We start from the raw sequence: 10,000 nt of genomic DNA, 5'->3' as shown, positions 1-10,000 counted from the left end.
GGTAGAGAGGTCTGAGAACAGAGGTAGAGAGAGAGAGAGGTAGAGATGTCTGAGAACAGAGGTAGAGAGAGAGCGGTAGAGATGTCTGAGAACAGAGGTAGAGAGAGAGAGAGAGGTAGAGAGAGGTAGAGATGTCTGAGAACAGAGGTAGAGAGAGAGAGGTAGAGAGGTCTGAGAACAGAGGTAGAGAGAGAGAGAGGTAGAGATGTCTGAGATTAGAGGTAGAGAGAGAGAGGTAGAGAGGTCTGAGAACAGAGGTAGAGAGAGAGAGAGGTAGAGATGTCTGAGATTAGAGGTAGAGAGAGAGAGGTAGAGAGGTCTGAGAACAGAGGTAGAGAGAGAGAGAGAGGTAGAGAGGTCTGAGAACAGAGGTAGAGAGAGAGAGAGAGGTAGAGATGTCTGAGAACAGAGGTAGAGAGAGAGAGGTAGGATGTCTGAGAACAGAGGTAGAGAGAGAGAGAGAGGTAGAGAGAGGTAGAGATGTCTGAGAACAGAGGTAGAGAGAGAGAGGTAGAGAGGTCTGAGAACAGAGGTAGAGAGAGAGAGAGAGAGAGAGAGAGGTAGAGATGTCTGAGAACAGAGGTAGAGAGAGAGAGAGGTAGAGAGGTCTGAGAACAGAGGTAGAGAGAGAGGTAGAGAGAGAGAGAGGTAGAGATGTCTGAGAACAGAGGTAGAGAGAGAGAGAGGTAGAGATGTCTGAGAACAGAGGTAGAGAGAGAGAGAGAGAGAGAGAGGTAGAGATGTCTGAGATTAGAGGTAGAGAGAGAGAGGTAGAGATGTCTGAGAACAGAGGTAGAGAGAGAGAGAGGTAGAGATGTCTGAGAACAGAGGTAGAGAGAGAGAGAGAGAGAAGGTAGAGATGTCTGAGATTAGAGGTAGAGAGAGAGAGAGGTAGAGATGTCTGAGAACAGAGGTAGAGAGAGAGAGAGGTAGAGAGGTCTGAGAACAGAGGTAGAGAGAGAGAGAGGTAGAGAGAGAGAGAGGTAGAGATGTCTGAGAACAGAGGTAGAGAGAGAGAGAGAGAGAGAGGTCTGAGAACAGAGGTAGAGAGAGAGAGAGATAGAGAGGTCTGAGAACAGAGGTAGAGAGAGAGAGAGGTAGAGATGTCTGAGATTAGAGGTAGAGAGAGAGAGGTAGAGATGTCTGAGAACAGAGGTAGAGATGTCTGAGAACAGAGGTAGAGAGAGAGAGGTAGAGATGTCTGAGATTAGAGGTAGAGAGAGAGAGGTAGAGATGTCTGAGAACAGAGGTAGAGAGAGAGGGAGGTAGAGAGAGGTAGAGAGGTCTGAGAACAGAGGTAGAGAGAGAGAGAGAGAGAGATGTCTGAGAACAGAGGTAGAGATGTCTGAGAACAGAGGTAGAGAGAGAGAGGTAGAGATGTCTGAGATTAGAGGTAGAGAGAGAGAGAGGTAGAGATGTCTGAGAACAGAGGTAGAGAGAGAGAGGTAGAGATGTCTGAGAACAGAGGTAGAGAGAGAGAGAGGTAGAGAGAGAGAGGTAGAGATGTCTGAGATTAGAGATAGAGAGAGAGAGAGGTAGAGATGTCTGAGAACAGAGGTAGAGATGTCTGAGAACAGAGGTAGAGAGAGAGAGAGGTAGAGATGTCTGAGAACAGAGGTAGAGATGTCTGAGAACAGAGGTAGAGAGAGAGAGAGGTAGAGATGTCTGAGAACAGAGGTAGAGAGAGAGAGAGAGCGAGAGAGAGAGGTAGAGATGTCTGAGAACAGAGGTAGAGAGGACTGAGATCAAGACAAGGGCAGAAGGCAGGAGCTTCAAATTAAAATCTCAGCTCAGTAGACCTCCATTTCAGCTGGTGGCCACACAGCCCTGTCACAAATTACACCCTATTTATTTTATAGTGCATTGCTTTTGACCAGAACCCCATGGGTCAAAAGTGATGCACTATATAGGGAATATGGTGACATTTGGGATGCAGACTCTGTGCTGTTATCCTAGCCTCATCCTCTCTCCACCCTCATCCTCTCTCCACCCTCATCCTCTCTCCACCCTCATCCTCTCTCCACCCTCATCCTCTCTCCACCCTCATCCTCTCTCCACCCTCATCCTCTCTCCACCCTCATCCTCTCTCCAGTTTGAATCAAGGCAGAGAGTCAGTAGTTATTTAGTTTGAATCAAGGCAGAGAGTCAGTAGTTAGTTTAGTTTGAATCAAGGCAGAGAGTCAGTAGTTATTTAGTTTGAATCAATGCAGAGAGTCAGTAGTTATTTAGTTTGAATCAAGGCAGAGAGTCAGTAGTTAGTTTAGTTTGAATCAAGGCAGAGAGTCAGTAGTTAGTTTAGTTTGAATCAAGGCAGAGAGTCAGTAGTTAGTTTAGTTTGAATCAAGGCAGAGAGTCAGTAGTTAGTTTAGTTTGAATCAAGGCAGAGAGTCAGTAGTTAGTTTAGTTTGAATCAAGGCAGAGAGTCAGTAGTTAGTTTAGTTTGAATCAAGGCAGAGAGTCAGTAGTTAGTTTAGTTTGAATCAAGGCAGAGTAGTTTAGTTTTAAAGTGTCAGTAGTTATTTTTGGGACACTCAGATTAGATCATTCTATGTCTTGATGATTTCTTTCTCTTTGATGGATTCAAGGAAATATTTACATTCTATCCTCAGTGGTGACATTTTATTAAATAATTACAGAAAAACTCAATAGAAGTTTTTTTCCTCTGGTTCAAAGCCTAAATACATTGAAAATATGTAAAACGACTTTATTAAGTTAAAAATCTAACTTTCAACAACAAGCCAACCCTGACATATTAGTTTAACCTTTGATATGAAATCCATGACAAACTTTATTTCACATTATTTCCTAGATTTAATTGTCCACGTATGTCCTTGATCAATTCTAGATAAATCCATAGGAGATAAAAATGTTTTTGACACATTGCTTCCTAGATTTTAATTGCCAGTCTATGTATGTAAGGGACGTATTGCTAATGTATTATTTCCCACACATATTACTTATTTTAGGTGGCATATTTAGTTATTCTTCAACATATTTCCTTTCCTCCCTCCAGGCCTTATTTTAAGTGTAATACGTAGTGAATCTTTTAGGTGCAATAATACTTTGTGAATCCTTTAGGTGTAATAATATTTAGTGAGTCTTTTAGGTTAAATCCTATTTAGTGAAGGTCTGTAACCATCTCCTGTCCCATCTCCAGGCCTACCAGCTGTCCAGAGGCAAGGTCTGGCCCATGATCATCATCCTGTGCCTCATAGCAGCCATTCTGTCAGCCTTCCTGGACAACGTGACAACTATGATGCTCTTTACTCCGGTCACCATCAGGTAAGAATTCTAACCCTAACCCTTAATGCTGTTACCACCAGGTACAGAGTGGACCCACAGCTGTCACCACCAGGTACAGAGTAGACCCACAGCTGTCACCACCAGGTACAGAGTAGACCCACAGCTGTCACCACCAGGTACAGAGTAGACCCACAGCTGTCACCACCAGGTACAGAGTAGACCCACAGCTGTCACCACCAGGTACAGAGTAGACCCACAGCTGTCACCACCAGGTACAGAGTAGACCCACAGCTGTCACCACCAGGTACAGAGTAGACCCACAGCTGTCACCACCAGGTACAGAGTAGACCCACAGCTGTCACCACCAGGTACAGAGTAGACCCACAGCTGTCACCACCAGGTACAGAGTGGACCCACAGCTGTCACCACCAGGTACAGAGTAGACCCACAGCTGTCACCACCAGGTACAGAGTAGACCCACAGCTGTCACCACCAGGTACAGAGTGGACCCACAGCTGTCACCACCAGGTACAGAGTGGACCCACAGCTGTCACCACCAGGTACAGAGTAGACCCACAGCTGTCACCACCAGGTACAGAGTAGACCCACAGCTGTCACCACCAGGTACAGAGTAGACCCACAGCTGTCACCACCAGGTACAGAGTGGACCCACAGCTGTCACCACCAGGTACAGAGTGGACCCACAGCTGTCACCACCAGGTACAGAGTAGACCCACAGCTGTCACCGTTGCATGGTAAACCCGGACCTGATGCACACTGTAAACGTAGGGAGAATCTCAATTGCATACTCCTCGCATCCTCTCTCCTCGCCTCCTTCTCAAAACCCATTGGAAGAGAAAGCTATTGAGGTCCCTCCCCAGAGGAGTATGCAATTGAGATTCTCCCAGAGACCTGTCACTGTCTGGTAACCATTATCAACCCACACCTGCTCTGAAAACTGGATGAAGCATCTCAATCTTTCTGTGGTCTTTGCTGTTTACAACATACTCCTCTCCTCTCCTCTCCTCTCCTCTCCTCTCCTCTCCTCTCCTCTCCTCTCCTCTCCTCTCCTCTCCTCTCCTCTCCTCTCCTCTCCTCTCCTCTCCTCTCCCTCTCTCTCCCCCTCTCTCTCTCTCCCCCTCTCCCTCTCTCTCTCTCTCTCTCTCTCTCCCACCCTCTCTCCTCTTTCTCTTGCAATTAAATTAAATGAAAGGGATTTATTGGCATGGGAAACGTGTTTACAATGCCAAAGCAAGTGGTATAGCCAATAAACAAAAGGGAAATAAACAAGGGAAACATTAGTAAACATTACACTCAGAAATCTAAAATAATATAGACGTCTCAAATGTTATATTATTGTCTGTGTCCAGTGTTGTAACAATGTGCAAGTAGTTGAAGTATGAAAGGGAAAATAAATAAACAGATAAATATGGGTTGTATTTACAATGTTGTTTGTGATCCACTGGTTGCCCTTTTCTTGTGGCAACAGGTCACAAATCTTGCTGCTGTGATGGCACACTGCGGTATTTCACCCAGTAGATAAGGGAGTTTATCATAATTGGGTTTGTTTTCGAATTCTTTGTGAGTCTGTGTAATCTGAGGGAAATATGTGTCTCTAATATGGTCATACATTTGGCAGGAGGTTAGGAAGTGCAGCTCAGTTTCCACCTCATTTTGTGGGCAGTGTACACATAGCCTGTCTTCTCTTGAGAGCCAGGTCTGCCTACGGCGGCCTTTCTCAATAGCAAGGCTATGCTCACTGAGTCTGTACATAGTCAAGGATTTTCTTAGTTTGGGTTCAGTCACAGTGGTCAGGTATTCTGCCACTGTGTACTCTCTCTCTCTCTCTCTTACTCTCCATGTGAGTCCCTAAGCTAGACTGAGTTATGGACTACAACAGACTGAGTTATGGACTACAACAGACTGAGTTATGGACTACAACAGACTGAGTTATGGACTACAACAGACTGAGTTATGGACTACAACAGACTGAGCTATGGACTACAACAGACTGAGTTATGGACTACAACAGTCCCTTACATACCGATGTTCCTCTTCTGAGTCTTGGCCAAGGGAATGACGTTGGTCTGAAGCCATAGTGTTTTCCACCTCCGTGCTGATAGTCATTTTATTTTATTTATTTTACCTTTATTTAACTAGGCAAGTCAGTTAAGAACAAATTCTTATTTACAATGACGGCCTACACCGGCCAAACGCGGACGACGCTGGGCCAATTGTGCGCTGCCCTGTGGGACTCCCAATCACGTCCGGTTGTGATACAGCCTGGAATCGAACCAGGGGGTTCAAGCACTGAGATGCAGTGCCTTAGACCGCTGTGCCACTCGGGACCATCAGGATTGTTAAGACCGCTTTTTTTCTCTAGGCAGCAATCTCATCAGAGCTAAAGGGTTTTCCTGTCTGTCTCCCGTCTCTCTCTTTCTCTTTAATGTTTCTCTCTCTTCCTGATTCTGTCTCTCTCTATTTTCACTCTCTTCACTCTCTTCTCTCTCTCTCTCTCTCTCTCTCTCTCTCTCTTCTCTCTATCTCTCTCTCTCTCTCTCTCTCTCTCACCCTCTCTCTCTCTTTCTCTCAGATAAGCTTTATTAGCATTATTGACAAGGCCACTGTTGTTAAAGCGAAGTGAGATAATGACATCAACAATTACAGTAAAAATATCTCTCTTTTTTCTTGAGGATGTCTCAAAAAAGAGAGATAAAACATGTACGTTTTCTCTCTCTTTCTGCCTGGTTTTGCTGGCTGTCTAAATGTTTTTTTCCCTCTTTTTTTTTGTCCTGGTTCCTGTAGGTTATGCGAGGTTCTGAATCTTGACCCTAGACATGTCCTGATAGCTGAGGTGATATTCACCAACATTGGGGGAGCGGCTACAGCGGTCGGGGATCCACCCAACGTCATCATCGTCTCCAACCAGGACCTCCGGAAAAGTGTAGGACACTGTTATCGCCTCTTAGACTACATCCCAAATGGCACCCTATTCCATTAAATAGTGCACTATTTTGGACTGTTTTTTTTTTACCAGGGCCTGTAGATATACTGATTCTGATAAAGGGAATATTTGGGACACAGACTTAGTGTAAACTTAACTCAAGGTTTAAGTCAGTGTGTGGGTCACTGGGTCGGCCTTGAACTGGTAATGATGCAAAGATACAGACTGGTTGTGAACCATAAGATAGACGCCTGGTAGATAGACGCCTGGTGAAGGGAGACCTTGATATATGTGAGTCCCTGAGCTCCCGAGTGGCGCAGCGGTCTAAGGCACTGCATCTCAGCGCTTGAGGCGTCACTACAGACCCCCTGGTTCGATTCCAGGCTGTATCACAACCGGCCGTGATTGGGAGTCCCATAGGGCGGCGCACAATTGGCCCAGCGTCGTCCGGGTTTGGCCGGTGTAGGCCATCATTGTAAATAAGAATTTGTTCTTAACTGACTTGCCTAGTTAAATAAAGGTTAAATAAATAAATAAATAAAAAAAATACACAAAGATGAGATTTAGAACATATAGAAGATCTACAGTACTGTCAGTTTGTCAACTTGAATGGCAAGACTCAATTGCTCTTCTCTGCTCTGTGTGACTGGAGTGATGGACAAGTATGCTGCTGTAGAAAGATGGATGTCACGGTCTCCTCTGTTCTATGACCAGGGGTCTGATATTCCCCAGGCTCTTACTTTAGACAAGTAAATCTGTTTCTGTAAACCACATCATTGTCTTCAATACAACAGCTCTGTCATTACATGGAACCGCAATCTAGCAGGGGGATGTCTTGAGAGCTACAACCACCCAAATCATTTGGGTTCCTGGATCCTTTCGCAGCATTATAAGGCCGCGTTGAGACAATGACTTATCAATGACTCATGTCCAGCTCAGACTATGGGAGGCGCACAGTACTACATAGAGCCATGACTACATGGAACTCTATTCCACATCAAGTAACTTATGCCAGCAGTAAAATTAGATTAAAAAAACAGATAAAAATACACCTTATGGAACAACGGGGACTGTGAAGAGACACACACACAAAGGCACAGACACATGCATACACACACACATGATAACGTACGCACTATACACACACGTACACATGGATGTTGTATTGTAGATATGTGGTAGTAGAGTAGAGGCCTGAGGTAACACACTTAATGTGTTATGAAATCTGTTGTGAAACCCCAGGAAGAGTAGCTGCTGCCTTGGCAGGAACTAATGGGGATCCATAATAAATACAAATACAAAATACAATCTGACACACCACACACACACACAAAGAAACAAAGAAACAAAGAAACAAACAAAGAAACAAACAGTGTGGTGCCAGGACAACAACCTCTCCCTCAACGTCAGCAAGACAAAGGAGCTGATCGTGGACTACAGAAAACGGATGCTCCCATCCACATCAACGAGGCTGTAGTGGAGAGGGTCGAGAGCTTCAAGTTCCTCGGTGTTCGCTTCACTAAGGACCTATCATGGTCCATACACACCCACACAGTCGTGAAGAGGGCACGACAACGCCTCTTCACCCTCAGGAGGCTGAAAAGATTTGGCATGAGCCCTGGCATCACTGGGGCTGAGCTCCCTGCCATCCAGGACCTCTATACCAGGCAGTGTCAGAGGAAGGCCCTACAAATTGTCAAAGACTCCAGTCACCGAAGTCATAGACTGTTCTCTCTGGTATCGTATGGCAAGCGGTACCGGAGCGCCAATTATCGGACCAAAAGGCTCCTGAATAGCTTCTACCCTAAAGCCATAAGACTGCTGAAAAGTTAATCAAATGGCTACCCTGACTATTTGCATTGACCCCTTTTTATTTGCACTGACTCTCTTGCACCGGCTCTGTGCACACTCACTGGACTCTACCCACACACTCACTGGACTCTACCCACACACTCACTGGACTCTACCCACACACTCACTGGACTCTACCCACACACTCACTGGACTCTACCCACACACTCACTGGACTCTACCCACACACTCACTGGACTCTACCCACACACTCACTGGACTCTACCCACACACTCACTGGACTCTACCCACACACTCACTGGACTCTACCCACCCACTGGACTCTACCCACACTCCCTGGACTCTACCCACACACTCCCTGGACTCTACCCACACACTCACTGGACTCTACCTACACACTCACTGGACTCTACCCACACACTCACTGGACTCTACCCACACTCACTGGACTCTACCCACACACTCACTGGACTCTACCCACACACTCACTGGACTCTACCCACACACTCCCTGGACTCTACCCACACACTCCCTGGACTCTACCCACACACTCCCTGGACTCTACCCACCCACACACTCACTGGACTCTACCCACACTCCCTGGACTCTACCCACACACTCACTGGACTCTACCCACACTCACTGGACTCTACCCACACACTCACTGGACTCTACCCACACACTCCCTGGACTCTACCCACCCACACACTCACTGGACTCTACCCACACTCCCTGGACTCTACCCACACACTCACTGGACTCTACCCACACTCCCTGGACTCTACCCACACTCCCTGGACTCTACCCACACACTCCCTGGACTCTACCCACACACTCACTGGACTCTACTCACAGAATTAAGTGTGAAGTAACCTAGCTATAATAAGTATAATGAAGTAGCCTAACTCTAATAAATAGAATGAAGTAGCCTAGCTATAATAAGTATAATGAAGTAGCCTAGCTATAATAAGTATAATGAAGTAGCCTAGCTATAATAAGTATAATGAAGTAACCTAGCTATAATAAGTATAATGAAGTAACCTAGCTATAATAAGTATAATGAAGTAGCCTAGCTATAATAAGTATAATGAAGTAGCCTAGCTATAATAAGTATAATGAAGTAGCCTATTCCAACCACTCTTTCTCTCTCTCTGTTCCAGGGGATAGACTTTGCTAGCTTCACAGGCTACATGTTCCTGGGGATCTGTCTGGTCCTCCTCACCTCCTTCCCCTTCCTCCGTCTGCTCTACTGGAACAAGAAGCTGTACAACAAGGAGTCCAGCGAGATCCTCGGTGAGTGTGAGTGTGTGTGTGTTAGTGTGAGTGTGTGATCCTGGGTGAGTCCTGATTGATACCGATGTAGGATCTTAATTTGATCACCCTGTTGCAGGAGAACTTTCCTGCAATGCAGGAAATGTTAAAACTTGTGTCGTGTTTGAGGTTTAAAAAGGCTTCTTAAGTTTGTAATTTCCACTTTGATGCCTTAGGAGTTTAGTACAACTGCCACACTGGTGTATCATAACCCAAGAATTAAAGCAAATGTTGTATTTTATAAAGTCTAGCAGCCTTGCCAGCAGGCATGCCAGCTACGATAGTGAGACAAACTACTCTAACTTGATTGATCGCCTTAAATGGCTTGATAGCTAGTTTATGAGGTTGAGAGATTGGGAACCTATCTAGCTGGCTAGCTGAAGCCAACTTCATAAAATTGCTAGTTGGCTAGTATTTACGGAGAAACAACAAAACAACAATATGCTACATCGCTTGATCAAATTAATTCCCAAACATACATTCCTGCGAGTCCTGCCCATCACCGGCAACTAAAATCAATCGCTGTGTGTTTTAACTCGACACTCTCTCTCCTCAACTGACGATACTGTCTGCATACACTAGAGTATCTAGCGTCCTGCATATCTTTGCTCCGTGGTGCAACTTGGAAGGAACCACTTCCTAGGGAGAATTGGGTGGGGGGTCAAGTCAGTGTACCCCCTCTACAAAATA

The 10,000-nt window shown here is 45.6% G+C and overlaps 1 protein-coding gene across 1 annotated transcript in view; it reads left to right on the top strand.

Moving 5' to 3' along the window:
• The window catches only part of oca2 (oculocutaneous albinism II), a 187,140-nt gene that overhangs the window by 103,700 nt on the left and 73,440 nt on the right, over window positions 1–10,000 (top strand). Inside the window, exons 13-15 of the mRNA XM_041838659.2 lie at window positions 3,158–3,282; window positions 6,049–6,187; window positions 9,160–9,292. Of these exons, the coding sequence (XP_041694593.1) occupies window positions 3,158–3,282; window positions 6,049–6,187; window positions 9,160–9,292 (397 nt within the window). The remainder of the gene's footprint in view (window positions 1–3,157; window positions 3,283–6,048; window positions 6,188–9,159; window positions 9,293–10,000) is intronic.

Source organism: Coregonus clupeaformis, chromosome 20 (assembly GCF_020615455.1).
Source record: "Coregonus clupeaformis isolate EN_2021a chromosome 20, ASM2061545v1, whole genome shotgun sequence".
Taxonomy (NCBI): Eukaryota; Metazoa; Chordata; class Actinopteri; order Salmoniformes; family Salmonidae; genus Coregonus; species Coregonus clupeaformis.
Note: the sequence above shows the minus strand (reverse complement) of the source record. Positions and strands in the feature narration are given on the sequence as shown.